This window comes from Coregonus clupeaformis, chromosome 8 (assembly GCF_020615455.1).
Source record: "Coregonus clupeaformis isolate EN_2021a chromosome 8, ASM2061545v1, whole genome shotgun sequence".
NCBI lineage: Eukaryota > Metazoa > Chordata > Actinopteri > Salmoniformes > Salmonidae > Coregonus > Coregonus clupeaformis.
Genome location: NC_059199.1, coordinates 51,068,917 through 51,081,413, shown reverse-complemented (window position 1 = coordinate 51,081,413; position 12,497 = coordinate 51,068,917). Strand labels below are relative to the sequence as shown.

General features: G+C 47.6%; 1 protein-coding gene across 1 annotated transcript in view; it reads right to left on the bottom strand.

Annotated features, from left to right (window-relative positions):
* LOC121572897 (succinate dehydrogenase assembly factor 3, mitochondrial) overlaps positions 1–12,497 on the bottom strand; it is a 42,244-nt gene that overhangs the window by 29,580 nt on the left and 167 nt on the right. Inside the window, exon 2 of the mRNA XM_041884932.2 lies at positions 12,093–12,280. Coding sequence (XP_041740866.1) covers positions 12,093–12,269 — 177 coding nt within the window. The 5' untranslated portion in view covers positions 12,270–12,280. The remainder of the gene's footprint in view (positions 1–12,092; positions 12,281–12,497) is intronic.

Sequence of the window (12,497 nt, the reverse complement as noted above, 5' to 3'; positions counted from 1 at the left end):
CATCATCTCTTGCACATCATTCCAGTGTTAATACTAAATTGTAATTATTTTGCACTATAGCCTATTTTATTGCCTTACCTCCATAACTTGCTAAATTTGCACACTGTATATTAATTGTATTTCTGTTGTATTTTTTTGATTTTTGTTTTGTTTTACCCCATATGTAACTCTGTGTTGTTGTTTTTATCGCACTGCTTTGCTTTATCTTGGCCAGGTCGCAGTTGTAAATGAGAACTTGTTCTCAACTGGTTTACCTGGTTAAATAAAGGTGAAATAAAAAAAACAAAAAAAAAAACATGCATACTGCAAACAGACAAACTCATCTTGTCTCCACTTATTATCTTTGGTTGAGGCAAAAAATCAAACATGGCAGAGCGCACAAACTACCCATCGTAGGATTACTTTCGATTTCTAGAAAGTGTTTTACTCAATTATTTTGATCAATGGTGAACTCACCCGTGATGTGATGAATTATAAATAGTAATTGCTATTAGCTAATTCATATTGTGGTTTCTGACAGCCGAGAGTTATGTAAATATGACCGCTTGTGTTAAGTCAATCTTTCCTCAGTTAGCGCTAGGACTAATGTAGCCTACATTTTTCGATTTGGATGATTGTGTATGCTGTCGCTACTTCTGTGAATGTCTGAACATTGCATCCAACAAATAATCTGGTTTCATTCAGGACATAACTTTGTAAGGACTGTGTTTGTGCAAAATGTTTCTGTGAAAAAACTGTGTGGCTAGCTCAAATGCTGACTGTTGCGTCAATCGAAAATGGACGTTCTAAATAAGCGTTCTAATCACACCAGTTTGAGCGTACGCTGCAGGGACCACTGTAGAATGATTACACCCGTTTGTTGGTATGTATGAAAAGGTTAAAATGGTCTGAACAACAATACATTGGCAGGGCAATTCAAGGAAAGCCAATATGCGGTGATAATGTATTGGGCCTTTAGCCTACAGCACAAACCTCATTACTACATGACTGTTTTTAATAGGTTAATGTTGCATAGGCTTACATTTTTTAAGTCATGTTAAAAAAAAAGTCTGAGCGGTAGATCTCGGGTTGCATTTTGACTCAGAAAGTGATCTTGACTCAGAAAAGGTTGGTGACCACTGCTTTAAGCCCACCTGAGATAAATGTCAAATTTACAAAAATGGCATCTACAGTTGAAGTCGGAAGTTTACGTATACAGTGGGGGAAAAAAGTATTTAGTCAGCCACCAATTGTGCAAGTTCTCCCACTTAAAAAGATGAGAGAGGCCTGTAGTTTTCATCATAGGTACACGTCAACTATGACAGACAAAATGAGGAAAAAAATTCCAGAAAATCACATTGTAGGATTTTTAATGAATTTATTTGCAAATTATGGTGGAAAATAAGTATTTGGTCAATAACAAAAGTTTCTCAATACTTTGTTATATACCCTTTGTTGGCAATGACACAGGTCAAACGTTTTCTGTAAGTCTTCACAAGGTTTTCACACACTGTTGCTGGTATTTTGGCCCATTCCTCCATGCAGATCTCCTCTAGAGCAGTGATGTTTTGGGGCTGTCGCTGGGCAACACAGACTTTCAACTCCCTCCAAAGATTTTCTATGGGGTTGAGATCTGGAGACTGGCTAGGCCACTCCAGGACCTTGAAATGCTTCTTACGAAGCCACTCCTTCGTTCCCCGGGCGGTGTGTTTGGGATCATTGTCATGCTGAAAGACCCAGCCACGTTTCATCTTCAATGCCCTTGCTGATGCCCTTGTTTTCACTCAAAATCTCACGATACATGGCCCCATTCATTCTTTCCTTTACATGGATCAGTCGTCCTGGTCCCTTTGCAGAAAAACAGCACCAAAGCATGATGTTTCCACCCCCATGCTTCACAGTAGGTATGGTGTTCTTTGGATGCAACTCAGCATCCTTGTCCTCCAAACACGACGAGTTGAGTTTTTACCAAAAAGTTATATTTTGGTTTCATCTGACCATATGACATTCTCCCAATCCTCTTCTGGATCATCCAAATGCACTCTAGCAAACTTCAGACGGGCCTGGACATGTACTGGCTTAAGCAGGGGGACACGTCTGGCACTGCAGGATTTGAGTCCCTGGTGGCGTAGTGTGTTACTGATGGTAGGCTTTGTTACTTTGGTCCCAGCTCTCTGCAGGTCATTCACTAGGTCCCCCCGTGTGGTTCTGGGATTTTTGCTCACCGCTCTTGTGATCATTTTGACCCCACGGGGTGAGATCTTGCGTGGAGCCCCAGATCGAGGGAGATTATCAGTGGTCTTGTATGTCTTCCATTTCCTAATAATTGCTCCCACAGTTGATTTCTTCAAACCAAGCTGCTTACCTATTGCAGATTCAGTCTTCCAAGCCTGGTGCAGGTGTACAATTTGTTTCTGGTGTCCTTTGACAGCTCTTTGGTCTTGGCCATAGTGGAGTTTGGAGTGTGACTGTTTGAGGTTGTGGACAGGTGTCTTTTATACTGATAACAAGTTCAAACAGGTGCCATTAATACAGGTAACGAGTGGAGCACAGAGGAGCCTCTTAAAGAAGAAGTTACAGGTCTGTGAGAGCCAGAAATCTTGCTTGTTTGTAGGTGACCAAAAACTTATTTTCCACCATAATTTGCTAATAAATTCATTAAAAATCCTACAATGTGATTTTCTGGATTTTGTTTTCTCAATTTGTCTGTCATAGTTGACGTGTACCTATGATGAAAATTACAGGCCTCTCTAATCTTTTTAAGTGGGAGAACTTGCACAATTGGTGGCTGACTAAATACTTTTTTTCCCCACTGTACTTAGGATGGAGTCATTAAAACTCGTTTTTCAACCACTCCACACATTTCTTGTTAACAAACTATAGTTTTGGCAAGTCGGTTAGGACATCTACTTTGTGCATGACACAAGTTATATTTCCAACAATTGTTTACAGACAGATTATTTCACTTATAATTCACTGTATCACAATTCCAGTGGGTCAGAAGTCTACATACACTAAGTTGACCCTGCCTTTAAACAGCTTGGAAAATTCCAGGAAATGATGTCATGGCTTTAGAAGCTTCTGATAGGCTAATTGACATCATTTGAGTCAATTGGAGGTGTACCTGTGGATGTATTTCAAGGCCTACCTTCACACTCAGTGCCTCTTTGCTTGACATCATGGGTAAATCAAAAGAAAAATCCGCCAAGACCTCAGAAAAAGAATTGTAGACCTCCACAAGTCTAGTTCATCCTTCGGAGCAATTTCCAAACGCCTGAAGGTACCACGTTCATCTGTACAAACAATAGTACGCAAGTATAAACACCATGGGACCACACAGCCGTCATACCGCTCAGGAAGGAGATGCGTTCTGTCTCCTAGAGATGAACGTACTTTGGTGCGAAAAGTGCAAATCAATACCAGAACAACAGCAAAGGACCTTGTTAAGATGCTGGAGGAAACAGGTTCAAAAGTATTTATGTCCACAGTAAAACGAGTCCTATAATCGACATAACCTGAAAGGCCGCTCATCAAGGAAGAAGCCACCGCTCCAAAACAGCCATGAAAAAGCCAGACTACGGTTTGCAACTGCACATGGGGACAAAGATCTTACATTTTGGAGAAATGTCCTCTGGTCTGATGAAACAAAAACAGAAGGTTATGCTCAAGGTCCTAACCATCGTTATGTTTGGAGGAAAAAGGGGGTGCTTGCAAGCCGAAGAACACCATCCCAACCGTGAAGCACGGGGGTGGCAGCATCATGCTGTGGGGTGCTTTGCTGCAGGAGGGACTGGTGCACTTCACAAAATAGATGGCATCATGAGGAAGGAAAATTATGTGGATTGATTGAAGCAACATCTCAAGACATCAGTCAGGATGTTAAAGCTTGGTCGCAAATGGGTCTTCCAAATGGACAATGACCCCAAGCATACTTCCAATGTTGTGGCAAAATGGCTTAAGGACAACAAAGTAAGAGTATTGGAGTGGCCATCACAAAGCCCTGACCTCAATCCTATAGAAAATGTGTGGGCAGAACTGAAAAAGCGTGTGCGAGCAAGGAGGCTTACAAACCTGACTCAGTTACACCAGCTCTGTCAGGAGGAATGGGCCAAAATTCACCCAATTTATTGTGGGAAGCTTGTGGAAGGCAACCCAAAACATTTGACCCAAGTTAAACAATTTAAAGGCAATGCTACAAAATACTAATTGAGTGTATGTAAACTTCTGACCCACTGGGAATGTGATGAAAGAAATAAAAGCTTAAATAAATAATTCTCTCTACTATCATTCTGACATTTCACATTCTTCAAATAAAGTGGTGATCCTAACATTTACTAGGATTAAATGTCAGGAATTGTGAAAAACTGAGTTTAAATGTATTTGGTTAAGGTGTATGTAAACTTCCGACTTCAACTGTATGTATAACAATGCAAGGTTCATTTAACAATAAACTAAGACAAAATGTATTTAAAAATGTAAGCTGTGAACGCCTGAAATCTATTATCTTGTTGTAGTTCACGAAGTTATGTTGCTATTGTGTGACTTGACAGCTAGCATGAAAAACCCATATTTTCAATTGGTAAGAAATAGTAATTAATGCCCATGAAATATGCTATCCTGTGCATATATCAGCACATTAATATTTTAATTGTACATAAATGTCAAGGTAGATGTAGGTGGGTGTGGTGGTGGAATCAGGCGCAGGACGCAGAACGTTAGTCCAAAAGACTTTAGTAGAGCACAACAAAACAATCACGAATAAATGCCCTGAGGCAAAACTCCGCACGTAGGCGAATAACAACGGGCGCACAAACAGGTGCGCAAAACACTCCAAACAAATGGAGAAAATGCTCAACCGAGCAAACAGTGGAAATACAGCCTACCGGCACGACAGTAAAACAATCACACACAACACTAGACAACCACAACGAGAACTTAAAGGACACTAATTACACTTAACGATAACAGGTGTACAACAATCAGACAAAAGCAAACGAACATAGAAACATGCAACGGTGGCAGCTAGTATTCCGGAGACGACGAACGCCGAAGCCTGCCCGAGCAAGGGAGAGAGGCAGCCTCGGCCGAAACCGTGACAGTATCCCCCCCTTGACGCGCGGCTCCAGACGTGCGCCGACTCCGGCCTCGGGGACGACGCGGAGCAGGGTGCGTCGGGTGCCCCCGATGGAATTCCGTCAGGAGAGACGGGTCCAAAATGTCTCTCCTCGGCACCCAGCACCGTTCCTCCGGGCCGTACCCCTCCCACTCCACTAGATATTGGAGACCCCCCATCCGACGTCTCGAATCCAAGATGGACCGTACGGAGTACGCCGGTGCCCCCTCGATGTCCAATGGGGGCGGAGGAGTCTCCCTGATCTCACTCTCTTGGAGTGGGCCAGCTACCACCGGCCTGAGAAGAGACACATGGAACGAGGGGTTAATACACTTATATTCAACAGGTAGTTGTAATTTGTAACACACCTCGTTCAACCTTCTCAGGACTTTAAATGGCCCTACAAACCGCCGACCCAGTTTCTGACAGGGCAGGCGGAGGGGCAGGTTTCTGGTAGAGAGCCAGACTCGATCACCAGGTGCGTACACCGGTCCCTCACTGCGGTGGAGATCGGCGCTCGCCTTATGACGTCGGAGGGCCCGCTGCAGGTGGACGTGTGCAGCGTTCCATGTCTCCTCCGAGCGCCGCGCCCACTCATCCACCGCAGGAGCCTCGATCTGGCTCTGCTGCCAAAGTGCCAGAACCGGCTGGTAACCTAACACACATTGAAAAGGGGGTTAGGTTAGTGGAGGAATGGCGTAGGGAATTCTGGGCCATCTCGGCCCAGGGAACGTACCTGCCCACTCCTCCGGCCGGTCCTGGCAGTATGTTCTAAGAAACCTACCCACATCCTGGTTCACGCGTTCCACCTGCCCATTACTCTCCGGGTGGTAACCCGAGGTGAGGCTCACCGAGACCCCCAACCGCTCCATAAAAGCTCTCCAGACTCTGGAGGTAAATTGGGGACCTCGATCAGACACAATATCCTCGGGTACCCCGTAGTGCCGGAACACATGGGTGAATAGTGCTTCGGCGGTTTGCAGGGCAGTAGGAAGGCCCGGCATAGGGAGCAAACGACAGGCCTTAGAAAACCGGTCCACAACGACCAGTATAGCGGTATTCCCCTGTGAAGGAGGAAGGTCTGTGAGGAAATCCACCGAGAGGTGAGACCATGGTCGCTGTGGAACGGGCAGGGGTAGTAACTTACCCCTAGGCAGATGTCTAGGCGCCTTACACTGGGCGCACACAGAGCAGGAGGAAACATAAACCCTCACATCCCTCGCCAACGTGGGCCACCAGTACTTGGTACTAAGACAGTGCACTGTCCGGCCGATACCAGGGTGTCCAGAGGAGGGTGACGTGTGAGCCCAATAGATCAAACGATCCCGAACCTCGAGCGGAACGTACTTCCGACCCTCCGGGCATTGAGGTGGACTAGGGTCGGTGCGTAACGCCCGCTCGAGTTCAGCATCGACCTCCCACACTACCGGTGCCACCAGACAAGACTCCGGCAGTATGGGAGTGGGCTCCACGGACCTCTCCTCCGTGTCATACCGCCGAGACAGTGCGTCTGCCTTACCGTTCTGTGACCCAGGGATGTACGTGATCTTAAATGTGAAACGGGTCAAAAACATATTCCACCTCGCCTGGCGAGGGTTCAGCCTCCTCGCTGCCCGGATGTACTCTAGGTTACGGTGGTCCGTCAAAATGAGGAAAGGGTGTTGAGCCCCCCTCAAGCCAGTGCCTCCACACCTTTAGGGCCTGTACCACGGCTAACAACTCCCTGTCCCCCACGTCATAGTTTCGCTCCGCCCGGACTGAGCTTCTTGGAATAAAAAGCACAGGGGCGGAGCTTAGGTGGCGCGCCGGACCGTTGCGACAGCACGGCTCCTATACCGGCCTCTGACGCGTCCACCTCTACCTGAAATGGCAAAGAGGATCCGGATGCGCCAGCACCGGAGCCGAGGTAAACAGGTCCTTCAGCCTCCCAAACGCCCTGTCCGCCTCGGCTGACCACTGCAGACGCACCGACCCCCCTTCAAAAGAGACGTTATGGGAGCTGCCACCTGTCCAAAACCCCCGGATAAACCTCCGGTAATAATCGCAAACCCCAAAAACTGCTGCACCTCCTTCACAGTAGTTGGCGTTTGCCAATTACGCACGGCTGACACCCGGTCTACCTCCATCTTCACCCCTGACGCAGACAACTGATAACCCAAAAAGGAGACCGACTCCTGGAAGAACAGACACTTCTCTGCCTTGACATACAGGTCGTGCTCCAACAGTCTCCGCAACACTCGGCGCACCAGGGCCACATGCTCGACTCGGGTAGGCGAGTACACGAGAATGTCATCGATGTACACGACCACCCCCCTGCCCCTGCATGTCCCTGAAGATCTCATCCACGAATGATTGGAAAACTGAAGGAGCGTTCATCAACCCGTATGGCATGACAAGATACTCGTAATGGCCCGAGGTGGTACTAAAGGCTGTCTTCCATTCATCGCCCCCCTAATGCGCACCAAGTTGTACGCGCTCCTGAGATCTAATTTAGTGAAGAAACGCGCCCTGTGCAATGACTCCGTCATGGTCGCAATCAGCGGGAGTGGATAACTGTACTTCACCGTGATCTGATTGAGACCACGGTAATCAATGCACGGGCGTAATCCTCCATCCTTTTTCTTCACAAAAAAGAAACTCGAGGACGCAGGGGAAGTGGAAGGCCGTATGTATCCCTGTCTCAGAGATTTGTCTATGTACGTCTCCATAGCTCTCTTCTCCTCCTGAGACATAGGATACACATGGCTCCGTGGGAGCGCAGCTCCTGCCTGGAGGTCTATCGCACAATCTCCCTGCCTATGGGGAGGCAACTGCGTCGCCCTCGACTTACTGAACACAATAGCCAAATCCCCATACTCAGGGGGAACGTGCAATGCGGGCACCTGGTTTGGACTCCACCGAGGTAGCCCCTATGGAAACGCCTAAACATCGACCCACACACTGGGCAGACCACTCCATCAGAGCCCTCTCCTGCCACGAAATCGATGGGTTATGGGTACTCAACCAGGGCATGCCCAGCACCACCGGATACGCAGGCGAGTCGATCAGAAATAGCTGGATCATCTCCTGATGACCCCCCTGCGCACACATCCTAAGTGGCGCAGTGACCTCCCTGATCAAGCCCGCACCCAACGGACGGCTATCTAGGGCATGAACGGGGAAGGGAACGTCCACAGGGAGAAGGGGAATCCCTAAGGCTAAACAAAACTTTTTATCAACAAAATTCCCAGCCGCGCCTGAATCTACCAGCGCCTTATGCTGGGAATGAGGTGCTACCTGTGGAAAACGCACAGATATACAGAAATGTGGGCGCCTACTCACCTGGAAGGCCTCCCCAGTGCGGGACCTGTCGTTCTCTCCCCGAGGAGGCCATCCCCAGCACCTAGCCGCGGTGTGTCCTCCCCGACCACAGTTGGTGCAGGAGATGGACCCCCTCGTAAGCCGACCCCCTCCTCTCTCTAGCGCCAGCGCCCCGAGCTCCATGGGGCACGGCTCGGAGGCGCTGGAGGGTGAAATGGACGGACCCCCTCGGGCGTCCGCGGGAAGCTAGCAGGGTATCCAGCCTGATGGACATGTCGACCAACTGGTCGAACGAGAGGCTGGTGTCCCTACAGGACAGCTCCCTACGGACGTCCTCGCGTAGACTACATCTGTAGTGATCGATGAGAGCCCGCTCATTCCACCCTGCATCCGCCGCTAGGGTACGGAACTCCGGCGAACTCCTGGGCACTCCTCTTCCCCTGCCGGAGGCCGACCAGAGCAGCTCCCCCGCCGCTTTCCCCTCCGGGGATGGTCAAACACCGCCCTGAAGCGGCGGGAGAACTTCGTCGTAGGTGATGGTGTTAGCGTCGATCCTCCTCCACTCTGCGTTGGCCCATTCCAACGCCTTCCCGGAAAGGCAGGAGATCAGGCGGACACACTCTCGTGTCCCGAGGGCGCCGGGTGCACGGTGGCCAGGTAAAGCTCCACCTGGAGAAGGAATCCCTGACACCCGGCTGCGGTCCCATCGTAGGCCCTCGGGAGCGAGAGTCGAACTCCTCGGGGTTCCGGAGCGGGAATGGGCTGAGTGGCCGATGGTGCGGGCAGGGAGGATGGCGGTGGAGGAGTCCCTCGGGTCTCCCAGCCTCGGATGGTGGTGATCACCTCCTGCAGTGCGGACCCCATCCGCAGGATCTGGTCATTCTGCTCACGGACCCTGTCCTCCAACGTCGCCTGTGCTGCTGCGGCTCCTGCTGATTCCATCGAGTAGGGTGTGTGATTCTGTCAAGGTAGATGTAGGTGGGTGTGGTGGTGGAATCAGGCGCAGGACGCAGAACGTTAGTCCAAAAGACTTTAGTAGAGCACAACAAAACAATCACGAATAAATGCCCTGAGGCAAAACTCCGCACGTAGGCGAATAACAACGGGCGCACAAACAGGTGCGCAAAACACTCCAAACAAATGGAGAAAATGCTCAACCGAGCAAACAGTGGAAATACAGCCTACCGGCACGACAGTAAAACAATCACACACAACACTAGACAACCACAACGAGAACTTAAAGGACACTAATTACACTAAACGATAACAGGTGTACAACAATCAGACAAAAGCAAACGAACATAGAAACATGCAACGGTGGCAGCTAGTATTCCGGAGACGACGAACGCCGAAGCCTGCCCGAGCAAGGGAGAGAGGCAGCCTCGGCCGAAACCGTGACAATAAAGTATGATCATTTATCTGAGAAGATACAAAAAATATCTGAAAAAAGTGTTTATCTGCAGCTTTGAAATTGGCCACTAGTGGGAATTTACACAATTGTTAATAACCTAATAATAAAACATCTGATTGGCTTAAAATAAAAAAACGGTTATGGATATAACAACCAGATGAATTGGTTGAAAAATGTAACCGCATAATTGTTTTATATTTTTCTATGACCCCAAAGATTGAAGTCGGCTTAATGGCTACGTGGGCTTAATTGCTACGCTACATGTCTTACAATACTGATGATAGATTACAGACAACTGTTACAGACCTATATCCATCCTGCCCTGCCTTTCGAAAGTTTTTGAAAGCCAAGTTAACAAACAGATCACCGACCATTTCGAATCCCACCGTACCTTCTCCGCTATGCAATCCGGTTTCCGAGCTGGTCATGGATGCACCTCAGCCACGCTCAAGGTCCTAAACGATATTATAACCGCAATTGATAATAGCGAGTACTGTGCAGCCGTCTTCATCGACCTGGCCAAGGCTTTCGACTCTGTCAACCACAGCATTCTTATTGGCAGACTAAATAGCCTTGGTTTCTCAAATGACTGCCTCGCCTGGTTCATCAACTACTTCTCAGATAGAGTTCAATGTGTCAAATCGGAGGGCCTGTTGTCTGGACCTATGGCAGTCTCTATGGGGGTGCCACAGGGTTCAATTCTTGGGTCGACTCTTTTCTCCGTGTATATCAATGATGTCGCTCTTTCTGCTGGTGACTCTCAGATCCACCTCTACGCAGACGACACCATTTTGTATACATCTGGCCCTTCATTGGACACTGTGTTAACAAACCTCCAAACGAGCTTCAATGCCATACAACACTCCTTCAGTAGCCTCCAACTGCTCTTAAACACTAGTAAAACTAAATGCATGCTCTTCAATCGAATGCTGCTGGCACCCGCCCACCCGACTAGAATCACTACTCTCGACGGGTCTGACCTAGAGTATGTGGACAACTACAAATACCTAGGTGTCTGGTTAGACTGTAAACTCTCCTTCCAGACTCACATTAAGAATCTCCAATCCAAAGTTAAATCTAGAATCGGCTTCCTATTTCGCAACAAAGCCTCCTTCACTCATGCTGCCAAACATGCCCTCGTAAAACTGACTATCCTACCGATCCTTGACTTCGGCGATGTCATTTACAAAATAGCCTCCAACACTCTACTCAGCAAATTGGATGTTGTCTATCACAGTGCCATCCGTTTTGTCACCAAAGCCCCATATACTACCCACCACTGTGACCTGTATGCTCTTGTTGGCTGGTCCTCACTACATATTCGTCGCCAAACCCACTGGCTCCAGGCCATCTATAAATCACTGCTAGGCAAATCCCCGCCTTATCTTAGCTCATTGGTCACCATAGCAACACCCACCCGTAGTATGCGCTCCAGCAGGTATATCTCACTGGTCATCTCCAAAGCCAACACCTCCTTTGGCCGCCATTCCTTCCAGTTCTCTGCTGCCAATGACTGGAACGAATTGCAAAAATCTCTGAAGCTGGAGACTCTTATCTCCCTCACTAACTTTAAGCATCAGTTGTCAGAGCACCTTACCGATCACTGCACCTGTACACAGCCCATCAGAAATTAGCCCACCCAACTACCTCATCCCCATATTGTTATTTATTTTGCTCATTTGCACCCCAGTATCTCTATTTGCACATCATCTCTTGCTCTTATCATTCCAGTGTTAATACTAATTGTAATTATTTTGCACTATAGCCTATTTATTGCCTTACCTCCATAACTTGCTACATTTGCACACAATGTATATATATTTTCTGTTGTATTTTTGACTTTATGTTTTGTTTTACCCCATATGTAACTCTGTGTTGTTGTTTTTATCGCACTGCTTTGCTTTATCTTGGCCAGGTCGCAGTTGTAAATGAGAACTTGTTCTCAACTGGCTTACCTGGTTAAATAAAGGTTTAAAAAAATATTTTTAAAATAAAGGGTGTGCGGTGCTAAAATCAGAGGTTCAGAGATATTGTCTAGGCTCTGGAATTATGGTAACACTGCCATCGTGCGGCGCGGGATTGAAACGGCACATGTTCTTCTATAATAAAGTGACCAACCACATTGGTTAAATCTCATGTCTCCCCAAAGACCCTCTATTCAAGGCTAGAACTAGCATGACCAGCATAAGTATAAGGACGTGCTTATCAATTTCATTTATTAGCTACACATTTATATGTATTGACCGTGCACTTGCAATGACAAGCAGTTCTGTAGTGTTGCCAACTTACCCCCCATTCCCTCATGAAGACAGTGACCTCCTCGGGCGCCGCCGTTTTGTTCCTTCTGAATTCATCTTTGACATACTGGTCTCCCAGCGCTCTCAAGTCAATGGGCAGGAACCGGTGCAACAGTAGAATCCTCTTGTACAAAGAGCAAACTCTTGATACATGGGAAGGATTCGCCATGAAGTTGTTGGCTAGAACACGCAAAACAAATAAATCTAGTAAGATAGCTAACGTTAGCCAACTAACGTTACGTATTTAACGGTTAACTACTTGACTTTCCTTCAAAGACAACTTGGTGGCCGATTGTATGGTAGGTGAATGTTAACTAAGTTAGCTATATTAAGCTGTGATTGCTGGCTCGAGCTCACACCTTTCAGGTTTCAAGCTAAGCGTCGCGTTCACTACTAT